This window comes from Leptonychotes weddellii, chromosome 7 (genome assembly GCF_054177405.1).
Source record: "Leptonychotes weddellii isolate Sample4059 chromosome 7, ASM5417740v2, whole genome shotgun sequence".
Classification (NCBI taxonomy): Eukaryota; Metazoa; Chordata; class Mammalia; order Carnivora; family Phocidae; genus Leptonychotes; species Leptonychotes weddellii.
Window position 1 is genome coordinate 84,092,611 of NC_138375.1, and position 21,082 is coordinate 84,113,692.

Here is a 21,082-nt window from a genome sequence, read left to right on the forward strand (position 1 = left end):
TAACATTTGTCTCCTGGAATACAGTTTTAATGAATGAATATAATTTCTTAGAAGGTATTTCTCCAGTTCAAAGTCATCTTCCAATTAGTACTCAATTAAAAAAAAATTGTTTTTCTAAATAAAAACCACTGGAAATGTATTCAAAGCAGTGCATATAGCATCTTTTTCAGAATCCACCCTTGGTCTCTTGAATTAACAATAACAGAATCATCCCTAATATCCCATCATCACTGTCACCACTACTGGCCCCAGGAGTTTTAATAACCTCTGGGTCACCAAAGTCACATCACAATAATTGACATCATAATGTATTATAAAACCATATTTTTTATATTTTAAAACTGTGTATTTATATATATATATTTCTATACAATAATAATACTTTATGGGGTCTAAAATACATGGCAAATTGAAATATACGTTACAATAATGCAAAAAAGTTAAGTGGACTTAAAGTGTCCAAAGTCCTAGCATTATCTAGGGAGCATGCAAGTTAAATTAACATGGGACTTTATAGGTCATGGATGTTTGTTGCCAGCTCAAGGATCGTCACTAAAACAAGAATACATAAATCTGTAAGTAACAAGTTAATAAAGAGAGAAAGTTAGAATAATGAGAATAAAAAACAAAGGGTACATTAGTAGATCTAAATCTAAATATGCAAGTAACTACATGAAATATAAATGGAGTAAACACTCCAATTAAAAGACAAAGATTATTAGACTGGGTTTAAAAAACAACTATAGATTTTTTTTTTTTAAGATTTTATTTATTTATTTGAGAGAGAGAGAATGAGAGACAGAGAGCATGAGAGGGAGGAGGGTCAGAGGGAGAAGCAGACTCCCCGCCGAGCAGGGAGCCCAATACGGGACTCAATCCCGGGACTCCAGGTTCATGACCTGAGCTGAAGGCAGTTGCTTAACCAACTGAACCACCCAGGCGCCCCAACAACTATAGATTTTTAAATATATAAAAGGTTGAAAGTAGAAGAGTAAAAAAAGATTAAAAGATATGCTATGTAAACATCAAGAAAAAGAGAGCTGGTATAACTATACTATCATCAGACAAAGAGAACTTTTAAGGGAAAGAAGCAATACTAGACCAACAAGAGATATTTCATAATGGTAAGAAAAAGTCAATTCACCAGAAAGATATAACAATTCTAAATCTATATACCCTGAATAATACATAAACAGTATATAGTGTAAAGTCTTTATTTTAAAACTATATTTTTTATATTTTAAAACTATAGATTTCTGTATTTTTTAAATGTCTACATGGACATTTGGTAGTATTATTTAATATTTATTTAGCACCTCTATACACAAGCCTTTTAATCAAGGACTGAGTATAAATCAATGTTCCGTTGTCTTATTTGCTTTGCCATCAAATCATAATAAACCTCCAACACAGATATGAACATTCCCATTCATCTTAATGGTGCATTAATGACCCCAAGCCATATCTTTTTCCAGTTAAATGTGTGCCCACCCCATTAAGTAAGAAATCAAGGAAGCCATATATTCCACCCTTTCTTTTTTAAGAGCCTTAAGTCATTTTGTAAAAACAAAAGGCATCAAATACATTTAAATTTAAAATATAAAATTATAGACACCTCTTAGATTTTAAAAAATTAAGAGTGTTCTACTAAATACATGGCACTTTAACACAGGAAGGGTTCTCAGAGATGAGTTCTGTAGTCAGACTGCCTGGATTAGAACCCCGGTTCTATAATTTACTAGCTGTGTTACCTTAGACAAGTTTTCTAATCTTTCTGTGCCTCAATTCTCTCAGCTATAAAATGGTGATAATAATAGTACATACTTCAAGGGACTGCTATTAGATGTAAATAAAGTAATGCATCTAAGAAACCTAGAATACATTCTGGCACCCATATAAATGCTAAGTAACCAAGTCTACAGTAGTTGTGGTGATGGGGATGACATTACTATAACAGTGGTGGTGGAACTGTAATGGAACAATAAAAGTAACAGCAATAGCAACTGTAATAGTAAAGGAGGAGAAGGAACAATAATTGTAGTAGTAGAATTAGAATTAGAAGAACTAGTTGATGTATGGGGATTAACATAAGAATAAAAAAAAAAAAAGAACTAGTTGAACTAGTCATCACTGTCAGAGTAATCATCATATTCCAGGGGTTACAAACTCAAGTATTTCCAGAAATCATGCAAATGACATCAATGAATAAAATGAGCCAGATCAAATATAAAAGGAAGTGTTAAAGACTATAGAAAAATAGGAACCTATTTCCTACATAAATGGATTCAGATTTATTATGTAAAACACTGATGTTGTCAAAGGAAAAGCAAAGTATGTGACCTAGATCATACAAAAGATAACAGTTACAATCTCTGATACAGTCCGAGTTATATTTAAATTAAAAAAAACAGTATGGTTATTAATATGGCTAGCCATTATGCTTGCAAAGTAACATGGCTAGCAGTACTCTAAGTTCTTTTTATACTCGGTCATCTCCCAAATTACAACTACCCCCACAAAATGCTGAGTGTCACAGATGTATGTTTGCACCTACTATTTCTCAATGCACTGAGTTTTACCACAGGCTTGAAACTGGCACTCAGGGTCTCACTTTGATTTCTTCTTCTGCCCACCCCACTTACAACAGTTCTCTTTCAGGACACCACATATTCAGACTCTACTCAGCAAGCCTGCTGATACCCATTCCTTCACACATACCCAAGCCCTCCAGAGTGGAAGCTTCAGCAAGCATCATGTCAGTGCTGGTGGGCTGGCAACATTCCAGAACCTCATCACTAGTAACCTTCTCTATCCTTTTGATCTTAAATATGGCTTATAAATGATGTTGATGAATTGGTTCAAGGAACCAGATATGCTATTTGTGGTGGAGATCCCTGTCACAATCACAAAGAGACAAGAATCCTATATATTATATTATAGACATTCAGCTGATTTAGAGACTACTGCTACATTACCCCAACTTTTGTCTCAACTGGGTCATGATTGCAGTTATACAGGGTCAATAAAAATGTTTAGCTTCATTTTCCTAGGACAAAAATGAGCCAGGCTTTCTTAAGTCTGTTTTACTATAATGAATCAAAAAACAATAAATAAATAAAACAGTGCGAAACCTTTTGCATTTCTTAGATATACTCAATTACACCCATAGTCATCTACACCCACCTAAACGTCTCATGGCCTTACATTAACAGCTTCATAAAAACTTGGTAATAAAAATTGATTTCATTTTCATAATAATATACTTCTATCATAGAACCACAAAATCAGCCTGAGATGGAACTTTTTAGAACACCAAGATCAGTATGTCAAATAGAAATATGGGAGTCACATACAGAATTTTAAATTTCCTATTAAACACATCTGAAGAAGTAAAAAAGAAGCAAATGAAGGTAATAATAATATGTTTAACTCAATACATCCAAAATAACTAATTCAAGATTCAATTAATATTAAAGACACATGTAAAAATTTTTTTACACATTACTTCTTTTTTCATACTAAGTTTTTGAAATCCAATATACTTATGGTACATTTCAATTTAGACAAATCACATTTCCAGGGTTCAACAGTCTCAGGTCACTAGTGGCTACCTGACCGAACACGGCAGAGCAGCTCTAGACAAAATTCAATCCAAGGAACTGACAGATGGTGATTTAGTTCTGCCTGACTGCTGTTTTCTCTTCTTCTCATCTTCATTTGTTCTAAGGTGCAGTTTCCTTTTAACATGTCTTAATCCATCTTATTTGGTTTAAATACCATTCTCCTAGGTCAATGATTCTGAATCATTTTTGGAATATACTTCCTATTGAAAATATATAATAATTTGAACCTTACTTTAGAAAAATGTACCTGTGAACTTGTTATGAGATGAACTGTATCCCTCCCAAAAAGACATTTTGGGGTCCTAATCCCTAGTGCCTAACAATGTGATTCTTATGTGGAGACAGAGGATTCACCAAGGTAATCAATTAATGAGGTTACTGGCATGGGCCTTACCCAATGAGACTGGTGTCCTTATAAAAAAGGGAAATTTGGATGCAGCATAAAGGGACAGTGATGTGAAGAGACACAGGGAGAAGATGACCTTCAACAAGCCGAGGAGAGATGCCTGGACGGAGTCTTCCCTCCTGGCCCTCAGAAAGAATCAACCTTGCTGATATCTCAACTTGGGACTTCTATTCTCCAGAACTATGAGACAATATATTTCTGTTGTTTAAGCCACCCAGTTTGTGGTACTCAGTTATAGCACCCCAGCAAACTAATACATGCATTTATACATATAATTTTACATATAATTCCAAAGGGTTCAAAGATCCCCCTGCTAACTACTTAACCAGAGGTTAAGAACTCACTTTGAGATTAGAACAAACCAAATTAAATAGCATTTAAGTAGTGTTTTCTGTCAACTATTAACATTAATTTTATCAGCCAACATTTGTCCTAAGTCCATTCTCAGATCAGTCCTCTTACTACAACAATGGCAAAAATATAATTTTTAAACTGTCTTCAGAATCCTGAAAATCACTCACTGCACGTTCTGAGGTTTAATATTCACATGGGTTCATACTACATTTTAAGAATATATCCTTGATTGGGCGCCTGGGTGGCTCAGTTGGTTAAGCGACTGCCTTCAGCTCAGGTCATGATCCTGGAGTCCCTGGATCGAGTCCCGCATCGGGCTCCCTGCTCGGCGGGGAGTCTGCTTCGCCCTCTGACCCTCCCCCTGCCATGTGCTCTCTCTCTCTCATTCTCTCTGTCTCAAATAAATAAATAAAATCTTTAAAAAAAAAAAAAAAAGAATATATCCTTGATTATATGATCCACTCCCCATGTTTAGTACATGTCCTCTTAAAATAGAGACATAGAGAGACTTTTCTGGGAAAATATTTGTTTTCTTTAGATGCTTCTCCTTTTTTCACCAATTTATATACAAATCCAAACAGTCTAAAGCAGGATTTCTCACATGGAGTGCGTGGCATAACTACCATTGAAAAAGTTCCTAAGGTCTTATAATCTTGAGAAATGTTTCCCAGTACATTCTACCCTTCATTACTGTCTACATTAGCATATTAAAGACCCTGAGAAGCTATGCAGAAAAGAAAGAAAATGAGTAAGTGACCACATAATTTTTCTCCCACAACATATTACTCATTGAAACAGCAGATAGATGAATACTTATGTCAAGTCACCATACTCTGTAAAATCCTAGTCTTAGATGCTTGGAGCAAGATGGTACTATTGTAGCCACGTAGCAGGCTAACTTTAGGTTAGCAGATTGATTGGCCCAATGCACTTAGCCACTGCTGCCAAGATCGTTACTTCCACCAAGACCGCTAAATGTGGGTATTCTCCTCCACACTGAGTGAGGCTTTTTTGACCCAGGCCTAACAGTTGCCAGTCCTCACAGCCTCCCAGGTTCTGAAAGAACTTCCATACCGACCAAACTCAAGAAATATGGGAGAGGGCAAGAAAGGAGGGCACAGGACAGCAGTGGCGGCAGCCCTAGGCAAGAAGTGCACAGACTCCCAGTTCTTAATGGAATTTCAGCAATTTTTCAAGTATAAATACTTCTCAAATTGCTCTTTGCCTTTACTAATTTCCAGAGCATTTCAGTGAATCGCTTTCTTGGCTTCCTGGCTAAGATCAAGTGCAGAGCCCTTCAATGTTTGTTTCATTATTGTCAGTTTAGATTTCTAGTTACTTTTTGGGGAGATTAGCTAACCTTCTCATTCATCCATAGGCAGAGATAAATATTTTTTTTTAAAAATATTTATTTATTTGATAGAGAGAGACACAGTGAGAGAGGAACACAAGCAGGGGGAGTGGGAGAGGGAGAAGCAGGCTTCCCGCCAAGCAGGGAGCCCAATGTGGGGGATCACGACCTGAGCCGAAGGCAGATGCTCAATGACTGAGCCACCCAGGTGCCCCCAGAGATAAATTTTCTTAACAGAATTTCCCTCTGTCTCTCCAAGAATATATATAAAGATATAGAAATAGTTGCCTAGGAGGTTACATCTAAGTTTTATTTTAATAGTGTAGTATAGAGATATTATCACAGATTTACTACGAATCTTTGGTATATTTGAGATTCTCAGGTAGATAAATACTAAGTCAAAACCTGAAGCAATTAATATACAGGGGGAGTGAAAGAAGTCAAACAGAAGAAGATAAATGCTGTATGATATCACTTCTATGTGGAAACTAAAAAAGGCCAAATTCATAAAAACAGAGTAGAATGATAGTTAACAGGGGCTAGGGTACAGGAATTGGGAAGATGCTTAGGGTACAAACTTGCAACTAAGTAGATAAGTAAGTCTTTAAGATCTAATGCCCAGCATAGTGATTATAGGCAACAATACTGTATTATAACTTCAAAGTTGCTAAGAGACTAGACCTTAAATGTTCTCCCCACAAAAAAGCAATGATAAATACGTGATACAGTACAGGTGTTATAGCCAATGCTACTGTGGTTGTCGTACTGTAATAGACAACTACATCAAATCAACACATTGTACACCTTTTTTTTTTTTTAAGATTTTATTTATTTATTTGAGAAAGAGAGAGAGCACATGAGAGGGGGGAGGGTCAGAGGGAGAAGCAGACTCCCCGCTGAGCAGGGAGTCCGATGCGGGACTCGATCCCAGGACTCCAGGATCATGACCTGAGCCGAAGGCAGTCGCTTAACCAACTGAGCCACCCAGGCGCCCCAACACATTGTACACCTTAAAATTACACAATGTTATATGTCAACTGTATCTCAATAGAAAAATATACAAGGAATAACCTCAATAGAAATATGTTCATTCTGGAATTTTCTTCCTAACTATGTACCATGAAGTCTTGTTTGTTTAATCTGATGATGTTGACTCTCTTTCCGGAGAATTTATGCACAAATAGAATCTCCTCTTCAGCAGAAGTGTTCTCATCACTCTATTGCACTAATTGCAATTTCCTCAGTGTTAGGAAATTTCCAAGGCTTTTAAAAATATCTCAAAAAGAGATGTGCAAATGTGGTTTACAACTACAGAAGTCAAATATTTTCTCATTCTTTTCTCCTGTAACATATTTAACCTTTCTAGGCCTCTGTTTCTTCATCTGAAAAATGACAGGCTTGAACTAGAAGATCTAGAACTACATGAGACCTAGATTTCTGAAGTACATAATATCACTCCTCAGCAGTGTTGCTTATGTATAAGAGCCCATAACTGCTACAAAATACACTCAAATTGCTCTTCCAGGGCGCCTGGGTGGCTCAGTTGGTTAAGCGACTGCCTTTGGCTCAGGTCATGATCCTGGAGTCCCGGGATCGAGTCCCGCATGGGGCTCCCTGCTCGGCAGGGAGTCTGCTTCTCCCTCTGACCCTCCTCCCTCTCATGCTCTCTATCTCTCATTCTCTCTGTCTCAAATAAATAAATAAAATCTTTAAAAAAAAAAAATTGCTCTTCCAGTTTTGTGACAGATTTCATTAAATCAAGCTTTTCTTTTTAAGATTTTATTTATTTGAGAGAGAGAGCACAAGCAGTGGGGGAGGGGCAGAGGGAGAGGAGGAAGCAGACTACCCACTGAGCATGGAGCCTGAGGTAGGGCTCGATACCAGGACTCGGGGATCAAGACCTGAGGGGAAGGCAGACGCTTAACCGACTGAGCCACCCAGGTGTGCCCTAAATCAAGCTTCTTATTCATAATTTATCAATAAATGAGTCTATGATAAACAAGCTGGATAAGGTTAAGGGAATAATCTGTGATTCTAAAGTTGAATTTCTGACTAATCTCTTTGGCAGTACATGTTGTTACCCCTTCTGTGAGTAGACATTCACTGTTTGAAGCAACGAGCTCTTTGATACTTAGAAATTTTGGATTCTGTTCTATTTTTAAAAGCTACTATATCAGTATTCATCAACTCTTTGACATAGCCATTCATTTATTTTCTAAAAGGCTATTCTATAATCACACTTCCTTTCAGGAAGCCCACCAACTAAGTAGAAGCCTAAATTACTGATAGCAGTAATACAGAGACCTTCCTGTTGGTTAAGAATCAAGACTAATTAAACTAATGTGCTAAATCCCAGGCTAATAATTATGCAGATGAGTATTAAGCTTATTTTATTTGTTTTTAGTGGTTGTGAACCTTTAAAATGAAGCTAAGAAGAATAAAACATTCTAGAATAAGTATTTTTCGTATTTATCTTTTAGTAAGGCTGATTTAATTGGTCTTTATTTTAAGAAGTATTGTCAATTTCTACTAATAGAAGTAGTTACAATTTAAAAATATTAATTATATTAATTTAAAAATAAATAATTTAAAATAATTAAGGAGACATTAAAATAATTCCTCTTGTAAAAGCTAATTAGGAACAAATTAAGCGTAAGTTTTCAAAATGCTTCATAGGAAAGGTCCTATTTCAATGAAATAAGCCCAATCTTTGTACTAAATATTCACCCACATTCTGAATTATGTTAACACGAAGAAACTGTTTATAATAATGGTTAAAATTCTTAGAATATTCATATATATTTAAAAATTATTTTCACATACAATTTTACTATTATTACAGTATCAAAATGGTTATAAATATGAAAAACTGCATAACCATAAATTAATTTTTAGGTTATAGCAGATATTGTTGGGGCAAATAAAAGGCCACGTGGATGCACTGCTAGAGGTTTTGGCACTCAGATGCTATACTCATTATACTTCTCTCTCTTTGTATTTTGGTGAGGTTCTGTTGTTTGGGAGACCTACTTCAACCTAAAGTTTCTCCAAAGACATGGACATCAGATGTTACCTTGATTTGTATCCAAAAACACAGAAGATTTCCTGTAGAGAAGGTTGTTTTACTATATCTATAAAAACCCAACAGGGTTATTTTTCCATTCAATTAAAAAACAAAACAAAAAACAAAAACAACATTGGAGGTAGGACAAATCCAGACAAACCAGGAAATCCTTAAAGCCACAAGGAATTAGACAAACTAGGTGAGAGTGAAAGTAATCCATCCTCCTTGGTAATCCAGGGGTGGAGATATAAACAGAGACCACAGCAACCAGTTTATCTATCTTAACCTTAATCTGAAACAAAGTTAAATGCCTATGGGCTTTAGTATGCATTAATCATTTATTTCTTAAACTAAGTCTGTAATACCGTTGCTACCTATCTAGAAATTCTGGAAGTTAAGAATGATAGAAAGTAAATCTTGCTTTATATAGTTACAGAAAACTATAAAATGTAGGTATGAGTGGTATAGACTGTGATGTTCAAGTTTCAGAATACTTTGGAGATCTTCTTTTAGATAACCAACTTCTAAAAATTTTAGGGGTTTTTCATACTATATGGTATAATACATACGAGCATGATGTAGTTTATTAGACTGGAGTACTGTCATCAGTTATTTCCTCAACAGCCCTAATGATGGGGGGGAAATTTAAAACCTTGGAGAAAAAAAGTAATAAAAGAGATTGCCTATACATAAAAAAGTTACCTATCAAGTTTCCTGCAAACTACAATATCCCTATCATACATCTGGATATATGTATAAAAATAAGCAGACCTTTTCCTTGAATGAATACTGTGGAATCACTAAGTGATCTTGGTCTCACTAAACTTTTATCATACAGGAATGGGGTAAAAATGTGAATGACTCATGAGGAAATTTGATGGTTTTAAAAATTAATGATGAAAACACATTTACATAATAGAAATGACTACCAAGTTAAACATTCAGCAATTTAAATAAATGGCTTTCTGAAAGAATAAATGTATTAAATCGCATCAATTTTTTTACTCCTTTTCTTATTGTAGGGAAAGCACACATGAACCTGCATATCTAAAATAAATTCAAATATTTACTTGTACAATAAGAATAGGTAATTCATTATCAAGATGGCAGAGTAAGTTCAGGAAGAAACTTTCATTGTTCTGGTCCAAATACATAGTAATAATATATAAAATACCAAAAGACGAAGCTATGATTATATATATAAACATATATCCCACGGACTAAGAGTACAATTTTGTCTCTGTAAAAGAATGAATTATAGAATCTGGTAAGTTATAAGGAAGCTTATTCTGTTGTTTAACACATAAAATGTTTCTCAGATGTATGGAATCCAGTTCTTACTCAATATCAAGCATTTTAGGTCTGAGGCTCTTTTTTTTCCTCCAAAATTCAGTTTCCTAAATATTTCTTACTGAAGCAGAAGGAAAAAGATAGTTAAAATGTCGAATAAAAATGCTCTTAATTCTTGACATCAAAACCTGCCAAAAGCAAGTTAAGTGCAAAAAAAAAAAAAAAAGAGAGAGAGAGAATCGGAGACCTATATGTCAAATATGTAGTGAACTAGATTTGAGTTAAAGAAAATATGCCAGGTAAAAGATAGAGAAAAAGGTACAATGAACTAAACATTTTTGAAGACAGAAGAGAAATTTTGCCAGATTTAAAATAGTACAATTGAGGGCGCCTGGGTGGCTCAGTTGGTTGGGCGACTGCCTTCAGCTCAGGTCATGATCCTGGAGTCCCTGGATCGAGTCCCGCTTCGGGCTCCCTGCTCGGCGGGGAGTCTGCTTCTCCCTCTCCCGCTCCCCCCTCTTGTGCTCTCTCTCTCTCTCACTCTCTCTCTCAAATAAATAAATAAAATCTTTAAAAAAAAAAAATACTTAAAAAAAAAATAAAATAAAATAGTACAATTGTAGTAAAGCTTTACCTAAAATAGACTGAACACATAAAGGACCCCACTCTCATATACCTATTATTTAACCATGGATTTTTCTCTTCAACAATAATTTTCATCTACTTCAAAGGTTAGTAAGACACTCTGAGTAAGGAACAAAATCAAAGTCCATTGTATTTAATAAAAATTTTGAACATTTAGATTGGAAAGAGTACAGATTCCCTTTTTAGTGAGCTTTCAATTACATTTGATTATTAAAGAATGACTTCATTTTATATTGGGTCACTAATGTAAAACAAGCATTGCCTTCAAACTTAACTCTGCTGTGCAAAAGTGAGAGTGTGTGTGATTGTGTGATCCAATTCAAATCTAATTAGAATCAGGTTAATCAACCAACTTATCTAATCAATATCAGTAAATGTCCATGACCCCCAATTAGATACCTTCCTATGTCTTTGTCCATTTATTCTACTTTCTTTTCTGTCCTTATGGAAAGTGCCCATGCTCCTAGTTAACCAAATCCTGCCACTTGTCCATTTGATCCCATCTTCACTTAGGAGAAACAGTATTCCAGTAATTCTGGCAACATTTCCCCCCTTTCCTTTCTTACTCCCATCAATATGCAAACGTGGTATTATTTCTCTCCTCTAAGAAAAAGACAAAAAAAAACCCTTGGCCCTATGCACCCCTCCAGCAGCTACCCAGGTCTTTCCTTTTCTTTACAGTGAAACTTGCTAAAAGTGTTAATAGGCTTGCTGTTTCTTCCCAACTCTCTCCTCTCACTCTTTTGAACCTCCTATTCCTGCTATCCCACTGAAAATGTCTTATTAAGATCCCCAGGAACACCTGTGTCCTACAGTGTTTGCCTGCTACCTCCTGGCTGCTCCCTCTCAGCCTTCTTTGCTGGTCTCCTCACTCTACACATCCAAGTGCACTAGGGTGGAGTCCTTGATCACTGCCCTTTTCTGTCTTCTCAAACTCCCTTGATAGCTCAGCCAGCTTTAAATATCTCTTTACTTAAACATCTTCGGCAGGAAGCCCTCTCCCTAATTCCAAATTTGTATACCCAACTCCCTACTCAGTATCTCAGAATTAAGGTTTGCAAAACTGAGTTCCTAACCCCCCTTTTGCATACTCCCCTAATTCAGTAAGTCAACTGCATGCCTTTGGTATTCAATCCAAAACACTTATCATGATTGTTGTGTCAGGACAATACCCACTTCATCAACAATAATATGTTGCCTCTCAACATAGCTAGAATCTGCCCGTTGTTTATCATCTTCACTGCTATCACTCTGGTGTAAGCCGCTCACATCCTTCACGATTGTTGAACCAGCTTTCCACTGTTCTTACTTCTTCTGTGCTTACCACACTACGTATACTCCATTCTCAACACAACAGCCAGATTAATCCTGCTAAAACTGTGAGTCAGATCACATCACCTGATGTTTGAAACCCTCCAACAGTTTCCAGTGTAACTGAAAGCAAACCTTGAAATGCTTACAATAGCCTATAAGGCCCTACACATGATCTGCCCTCTCTCTGACCTCATACCTCCATTCCCCCTATCTTCATCGTTCTATTTTACCCATACCTCCCTCCATGCTGTTGCTTAAACACATCAATAAAAAGCTGATGAAAGCTCCCACATCAGGGCCTTTGTACTAACTGCTTTTTTCTGCCTAGCATGCTCACCCCACAGATAGACTTGTCACCTTCTCACCAAGGCTTTTTCTGGTGCCCTGGCTAAAATTATAACCTTTATCCTACTTCCACCCTGACATTTTCTATTGTCCTTCCCTGGTTTATTTTTCTCTTCAGCATTTATCACTATCTAATATAGTTGATATTCAATTTATTCATCTTATTATTGTCGGTTTCCCTGACTAGAATTTATAAACTCCATGAAAGCAAAAATATTTGTTTTTTGCTCTCCCCGACACAGAATAGTTCCTGGTACAGAAGAGACACTCAGAAAATATTTGCTAAATAAATGAATCAAACATTTATTTTGAGACTACTAGGCTTCTGCCAGAACCATGTAAGTGTAAGATGAGTTCAGAGTTTCCTGCCTCTAGGAAATCTATAAATGTTTAGAAAAATAATTCATGGATTTAAATCTGAGGGACTGAGTAAGGCTCAGGTACTTTACCTTAAACTGCCATTTCCCCTTCTCTTCCCCTTTTCTGAATAGTGAAAGAAGGCCCAGCCTCAAGACAATCAGAAGCATTCTAGATCACCCTGCTCCTTGACCATCCATAGTTCTAGCTAGATAAGATCTCACAGGTTAAAGGCAGCCAGCTTTGAGCTGGAGATAACTAGCATGAACACATACATATCTTGCTTATTCCTTATGCACCCTTCTTTAATAAGAAATAGCATGCCTTGGTGTGTGTGTGTAAGTATGCATGCTTGCTTGCTAATGAGTTGCTGCGTTTTATAATAAATATTAATTTTTAACATTAAGTACTTGAGGTTTCAGACTAAAAACCCTGAAGAATTTTTGTAGAAAAGACTTTTTTCATAACATTTTTCATTACGGTTTATTACCTTTAGAATAAGAAGCCCGAGTGAGATATTCAAAAAAGGTAATGAATGCATTCCTCTTACCTGGAGCTAACACAGAAGGATCAGGCAGGTTTTCCCTTTCCTCATCAGTGCTTTCATCATAGACTGCATCTCTGTCAGCAGTCATTTCAGAACACGTTGTGGTTTCCCTAGAAGCAGAGAAAGGTAGAATTATAAATTTTTGGCTCACCCCTGGCTAGGTATCAAATTCACCAGTAAGTAAATATAGAAAATATCCCTGGAAAAATACTGTAGTTAAATAAACATATATTGAAATATATATGATTAAGATGAAAGCACTTTAAAGACTATATGTTAACTCTCTTAAGAACAAGTTTCCCTTCTACCTAATTTAAATGTGATTTAGTGCTCACTATAATCAACTCTTAAATCAGTTTCTTATCATATTAATCATCTATCAAAATACTATTCTTCCAAATTATCTTCTATGGCTCACAGAGTATTCAGTATTTTATTGATCTCAAAGCAGTTCTGCCTTGCTTTTGACTGCCCCCAAATTCTCAAGAGAGGTACCTTTCGTCTTATTATGAAGATGCCAAGTAAGGCACAGAGAGTTTACAGTTTGCCCAAAGTCATGTACTAACAGATATCAGTGCCAGACAACACTTGAACTAGGACCATCTGACATCAAATGCTGTATTCTTCATATGACGCCATTAGTAAACCTGTGCATTCTCTTGGATTCAGGGCAAAAGATCCAAACCTGGGTCCGCTAAAATAATTAAGTGGATAAATAATAAATAAAATAATAAAACAATAAAAATCAGACTAAAATAATTATAAATGTCCAAACCATACCAGCTATAAGTCACCTATGATTTTTCCTTAAAAATCAAGGCTATGTCCACTCTCAGAGCCACCTGATTCTAAAATTAACCACTACTTAGACACCAAGATTACAAATGTGTATTCAACTCTGCAGTTTTGCAGAAGATAAAAGTTTTTATTATTTTTAATGATGTCTAAGAATTACACAAATAATACTTAGATAAGTCATATGCCTGTTTTAGGGATTTAAGTGTAGTTATGGCAGTGGGCAGACAAGGAGAGATCATGCTGAGAATTCTCCAGCCCACTGCATCCAACAGCCAGAGCATCCAACCCCAGACTATCAAATGATCTCGTATTACTAAAAAGTTGGCACCTAACTTTCATTAAGTTTGGGAAAAAATTCCATCCAAATTTCTGTATCTGCCATCTCAAAACAGACAACTCAAAATACCTTTCAGGCTCAATGTTCTTTTCTAGTTCTTGAACTTCATTTAATAATTTATGTAAGTTTCTAATCTTCGCTTTCTTCTCATTCAGCACCAGAATAAACCGTTTATAAAGATCAGTCTCCACAGCTTCCTTAGCACTCACACATTTTTCAAATCTAAAATGTAAATAAACAAATAAATAAATCATGCAGTTTTTCTTAGCATTAATATTATTCAATCCAATACTGAAGATGATTTCAAGAAAACTTTTCAAGGGAAATACAATTAAAAATCACTTTCATAGACTTTCATTGACTTAAAAGTTTTATACAGATAATTAAACAATTAGAATTTATTGTTTATTAATGTTAGTAGTTATGCAGTGAGATAAGGATCAAATTGGAAAATGATACCCAAAAAGCTTTTAGAACATCTAAATGCCTAAATGTAATCATTTATTTACATCTACGATTTATTTCCAAAAGAGTATTTCTATGGGAGGAATTTCACACAAGAGTAATTAGAGCCTATGTTTCCTGTACTTTACTAGTATTACTATAATAGCAACCATGATCTTGTTTTTTTTTTTTTTTTTTAAAGATTTTATTTATTTATTTGAGAGAGAGAGAATGAGAGAGAGCAAGCACATGAGAGGGGGGAGGGTCAGAGGGAGAAGCAGACTCTCTGCCGAGCAGGGAGCCTGATGCGGGACTCGATCCAGGGACTCCAGGATCATGACCCGAGCCGAAGGCAGTCGCTTAACCAACTGAGCCACCCAGGCGCCCAACCATGATCTTGTTTTGTGATTAGGTGATTTACCTAATCAGTTTTCCCTAGACTATGAACTGCTCCATGGCAAGAACATGACTTAGGCAGTTATCAGCACCACATACACACACTCACGGATGCATATATATAATGAATGAAAATATCCAACTTGAAATTTCCAAGGAGAGATTAATGAAGCAGCAAATGAGGAACCCTATATATCTTCAATTTTAGATATATAAGACAAAATATAAAATTCTCTCTATCATTTATAATTCTTTATACAATGTTCAAATGAGCTAACAAGCGATTATACTAATTTTATTCTTCTAGATATAAAGAGAGCTAACAGAGACTGTATATATAAGATATGCTCATACACAAAAACCATGAATAAACCTGTATTTTAAAGATTCAAACATATATTATTCCCTATAAAATATTCTTTTAAATACAGTCTTGCTCTGCCTTGTTTTCTCTTTACTATTTATTTATACTTGTTCTATGCAGGTATTCTAGTATTTTCAATATACATGTATTTATGTACATATATTTTATATATTTGCAATATAGAATTTTTCATTGAAAAATTATAAACAAAAATGTCAAAATTTGATACCCTTGATATACATGTTCCTATGCTTTCAATAATCTACCTATTTAGAGATGCAAAGAATCAGGGCCTCTTATGGAATGAAAAGGAACAAAAAGCAGTACATTTTCTGGGAGCAATTACAACACTCATAGTACAATCATTGCCACAGCTGTGAACTCCATAAGGGCAGAGAGCATGTGTGTTTTATTGACTGCTTTATCTTCAGTGCCTAACATAGTGTTTGGCATTCAACAGATGTGGAGTAGCTATTAGAAAAATTAATAAAGGGAGTTAATATGGACATCCTATAAGGAAATGGAAAATCAGTGATTCTGAATTTATTTTTCACTCCTTTAACAGCTATTCACCATTTTAAGAGCACCATTTTTCATCCCCTTCAGCTTCTAATAAAATTTGTGGTAAATATTAATAAAACAGTACTCCTTTCATCAAGCAAAGCTCTTTGAGAGAGAAGTATACCAAAAAGTGTGGGGGAGGAAAACAGAGACAAAGTTGAAGAGGAGCTGCCAGTATCAATGGCTTATGTTAAGCAGGAATATGTCACTGCATTTTTATTTCAGATGCAAAGTGTTATATAAACATTGTATCTCATTTTCTTGTACTATTTTCTAATGTAACATAAGAAAAAAATTTTAAAAGATGAACAGAATATACATACCACCAAAATACTTGCGTACACTATGAAATACTTTACACAAAGGCAAATTAAAAACCAATTATAAGAATGTACAGGGCGCCTGGGTGGCTCAGTTGGTTAAGCGACTGCCTTCGGCTCAGGTCATGATCCTGGAGTCCCGGGATCGAGTCCCGCGTCGGGCTCCCTGCTCGGCAGGGAGCCTGCTTCTCCCTCTGACCCTCCCCCCTCTCATGTGCTTTCTCTCTCTCTCATTCTCTCTGTCTCAAATAAATAAATAAAATCTTTAAAAAAAAAAAAAAAAGAATGTACAATAAAGGGGCGCCTGGGTGGCTCAGATAGTTAAGTGTCTGCCTTCGGCTCAGGTCATGATCCCAGCGTCCTGGGATCGAGCCCCGCATCGGGCTTCCTGCTCAGCGGGGAGCCTGCTTCTCCCTCTCCCTCTGCCTCTCTCCCTGCTCTGTATCTCTCTCTCTGTATCTCTGTGTCTCAAATGAATAAATAAAAAAATCTTTAAAAAAAAAAAAATGTACAATAAAAATCTTGTGCATTATATAAAGTTTTAGGAACAAGAACCACTTGGTTATTTATCTGATTTAAATGCATATTTAATTTCCATATAAATCACTTCAATAATTCTTAATTGAAAGATTATGTGCACTTAACAACTATCAAGCAAATTTCAAAACATTTATTAAAATTAATATTTGGTACAACACAAGGATTACAAATGAAAATAAATATCAAAATAAGTATCATGTACTTTGTCTAAAGAATACTGTTAATCCTAATAACTAGTATCACAACTACACTGTCAAAGGTAACATGTCTGTGATAGGAGAATAAACAATAGAATAAATGGCATCCTATGACTTAATCTTGCTTGATTTTAGCAAACCTTTAGTATTTTCTTGCAACCAAACTTCCGACTATCAAACTGGTTAACACTTCCTAGACAAAGCTAGGGAGTGGGGGGTTGGCTGGGATAGAGTATTATTGTGAACAGGACAAAAATTTATTCTCAATTATTAATTTATCAACAAATTTGGAGAACATTATTCTTCTATTAAATACTCAGTAACTAAGAAGTACATACCATCTTCCTTACCCCATTTTTAATGCCAATCCTCTCTTACAGCATTATGATGCTACTAGGCCTTCCATATTACTTGCCTCCTGCCAACCTTTCACTGAAAGAACTAGACAGGTATTAGAAGTTGAGGCCATTCAGTGAAAGAGAGACATGGGATTCACTGCCAAGTCAGTGATACTAAAGGAGAACTCACATACAACTAGATTAGATTACAACTAGTCCAAGGATCATCTTGAAGGCAAAACTCAAACCTGATGAAAACATAAATAACATCAAACAGGAGAGGGCTAATGATGCTTCATCCTTTCAACAGTGACTAAGACAAAAGAACAGTAGTGTTAAGGTTAATTAGTACTGTAGGGCTGACATATCTAAAAACTATGATGAAAGAATAGTAATTTAAAAAAATTAAAAGGATAAAGACTAAGTATGGGAAATACTGAATATTCTAAATAAAATACTTCTATGCAGGAAAACAAAGAGTCTAAGAAGAATAACATCAAAAAATAACAACAAAAATAAGAGCAGAAACAAGGCAATTTCATGCAAAAATACAATCCAAAATAAAAGAGATTAAAAGATAACCCAAATAAAACATCAGATACATAAATGTGAACATGTGGTGCTTAGAAATCGTGTAGTAATCCTTATATTTACAATCCGCTCTGGCCAAATTTATATCCAGGTCAGGGATGTACAGCAAAAGAAAATGTGAATGGAGTTCAGAGGACAAAGAATGCTAAAAAGAACTGGAAAAGAAAGCAGTGGTAAAGAGATTTAATAAGCCTTTAAGTACTGAAGAAGATGGTAAACAGCTGTTCCTCATCCTCTCTGACGACAAAACAAGAGGAAATGGCCTTCAACTATACCATGAAGGACTCAGATTACCAAGAGATGGAAGGAAGAATTTTCTGACTGTGACTGTTCTTAAACACTATAATGGGCTACCAAGGGGAGTTGAAGCTATCTCCTGAGGTCTTTAAAAATCAGACTGAATTCATCTGGATATAATGTGATCCTAGCTTGAAGGCAGAGAGATGAAGTAAAAGAGCTTTCAAGGTCTCTTCTATTCTAATGATTTCATGAGTGTCAACCCAATTCAATCTGCTGAGAACTGCCTCCAATTACAGGTTTAATAACTATAATGCAGAATAAAGCTGGAGTTTCTAACTTGATGTCTGAATGCAAACAAAAGACCTATTTAGTAACTAAATACAACTCGAGAGTTGTATTTGAAACTAAATAGGAAAAACAAGTGAAATAAATATAGCTAATAACTTAAGGATTCACATATAATATTTCTAATGTTTTCTCCTTCACCTAAACTATACAAAATTAAATTGATCCAGTAATGTCACTTGTTCAAAATGGAGCTAAGACCACAATTATTAAACAGTCAAAAAATAACAGCAGATATATATGTTAAAAGTCTGCACATTAAAACTCATTTCTTCACTCATACTGTAATTCCTCATTTCTTATTGAAACTTCATTTATTCTCCACTGTCATCCCAAATGGAAATAGCTTTAGAGTTGGTTCTGATTGTAACTATACATATTTCAATTTCAAAATGTATATAAAAAATACCCCCAAAAAGTAAAAAAAGAAATTTAATCTGTAATTCCAGACATATACTATTACATTTAATTTTCTCCCTCTAGATATTTTCTATCTAAAGATATATTTTGCAAAAACTGGCATACTATTCCTCTTTTTGATAACTCACATTTCTCATCTTAACATATTAACATTTTCCATGGTACAAGCACATGCGTATATGACTGTTTTTTGCTCATATAATATCCCATTGTGTATTCCATTTACTTAGGACCTATCTACCATAGGTCTAAGGGAATTCTCAGCATCTATTTTGTGCTGGTCCCTCCTTCATCCTCCCATATATACACAGTCTGAAACAATGATGGGGAAGAAATGATTGGAGCATGGATGGACACTGATTTAGGAGTATCAGAGGCTGCCCAGAAAACTGAACTGTGGCCAGGCCTAACATGATGGCTGCCACTCTAATGATTCTCTACTTTCTATGGCCTCAGTTACCGAACTCACTGTGTTCATGTCCTATTTCTAATTTCCCTAAAGACTCTTCATCAGTACTACTGCCATGTAGAAGGTGGAAATCTAAATGCTTTGCTCATTTTCCACCATACTAAGGCTCTAGAGAGGGAACATTTAGAAAAGTACTGCTTGGCCATGACCAAGATGTATTTACAGCTCCTTAAAATGGCCACCTTCTCCTCTGATAGGAAAGAAAACCATTTGGAAAATTTGGAAAATAGATAGAGCTAACTAATCCAGAATTCTCTGGAGAAGGCTCATTTCCTGTTTGGGAAGCTACCACAATGGCACACAGTCTTCAACCGCTGGAGAAAATACGTGACCTGGTATTTACAAAAAAAGAATAGCTGGAGCATAATAAGCCTGGCATGAAAGATATGGTTGTGCTTTTGATCAAATGGAAACGTTTTGCCACAATAATGCAAAAGCACTTTCTGGACAGTTCAGGAATAGCAAATCAAGCATCAGGGGGCCACATATTATACACAGCCCTCCCCCACTGTTTTACAGCACAGGGGTGCGTTTGTCTCCACCGTCTCGTCTTTGTTCCCTGCTGCTTTCCAGTCTACGAAAGTGGTGTTGAATACTGATGAGATAACACCTCTTTCAACCTCTGGCAGACATTTTAAAGCAATTAGTTTAAAGACCAAGTACCCAGTATGCATTTTTGTGGGCAATTTGTGTAACAAATTTCCTATCATCTTGAGGATATTTTGAGTTTTAAATATAATGGCTTATCACAGTCACAGTACATCTCCCTTAATTTGATGTATTGCATATATAAAATAGAAAAGCATATCCAAACTACAGATAAAGACCCAGAACCATGCTTTCTAGCACAGATATTTGGTATTGATTCATACTAACATGACTTTAAGGAGAAAGAGGAAGAGCAAAATTAACTTATTTTTCCACATGGTTTCCTAATATTTACACAGTTTTGATTTGGTCTCATTTTTTTAATACAACTGGAGATAAATGTTAATTCAGAAATAAAAGAGAACAAGATACTTTCTTAATATAATCACTGACAGCCAAATATAGTCAAGTTCTAGGTGTTAAGTTTACATGTCCTACATTAATAAATATAATTGGATATATAGAAACATAATTCCTTCTAGTTAACACCCTTTCCGCAAACATACATTGATAGTGGTAAACCCTTCACATTTTTCATATACTCTCACGTTTACTTACCAATCCATTTTAAACAATCTTAAGGATTATCCTAAAAAGATCCTAAATTGGAAAATTGTTCTTATGTTTCAGAGCTACTGGTTTGATTGAAAGATAAAAAATCTACTGGATATACTGGATATAATAATAATGTTATTATTATATATATTCCATATAATTCTTTCAGATGTTGCCATGCACATATGTATAAACACATGCATATGATGTTATACGTCTCTGT

The 21,082-nt window shown here is 35.3% G+C and overlaps 1 protein-coding gene across 5 annotated transcripts in view; it reads right to left on the reverse strand.

Moving 5' to 3' along the window:
* Window positions 1-21,082, reverse strand: part of XRCC4 (X-ray repair cross complementing 4) — a 292,420-nt gene that overhangs the window by 182,501 nt on the left and 88,837 nt on the right. For all 5 annotated transcript variants that reach the window (XR_014147101.1, XM_081826618.1, XM_031016809.2 and 2 more), the window contains exons 5-6: window positions 14,501-14,653; window positions 13,300-13,406 (exon numbers count right to left, since the gene is read on the reverse strand). Coding sequence is in view for 4 of the 5 variants with exons in the window: in XM_081826618.1 (XP_081682744.1) it covers window positions 13,300-13,406; window positions 14,501-14,653 (260 nt within the window). In the remaining variant the exon portion in view is untranslated. The remainder of the gene's footprint in view (window positions 1-13,299; window positions 13,407-14,500; window positions 14,654-21,082) is intronic.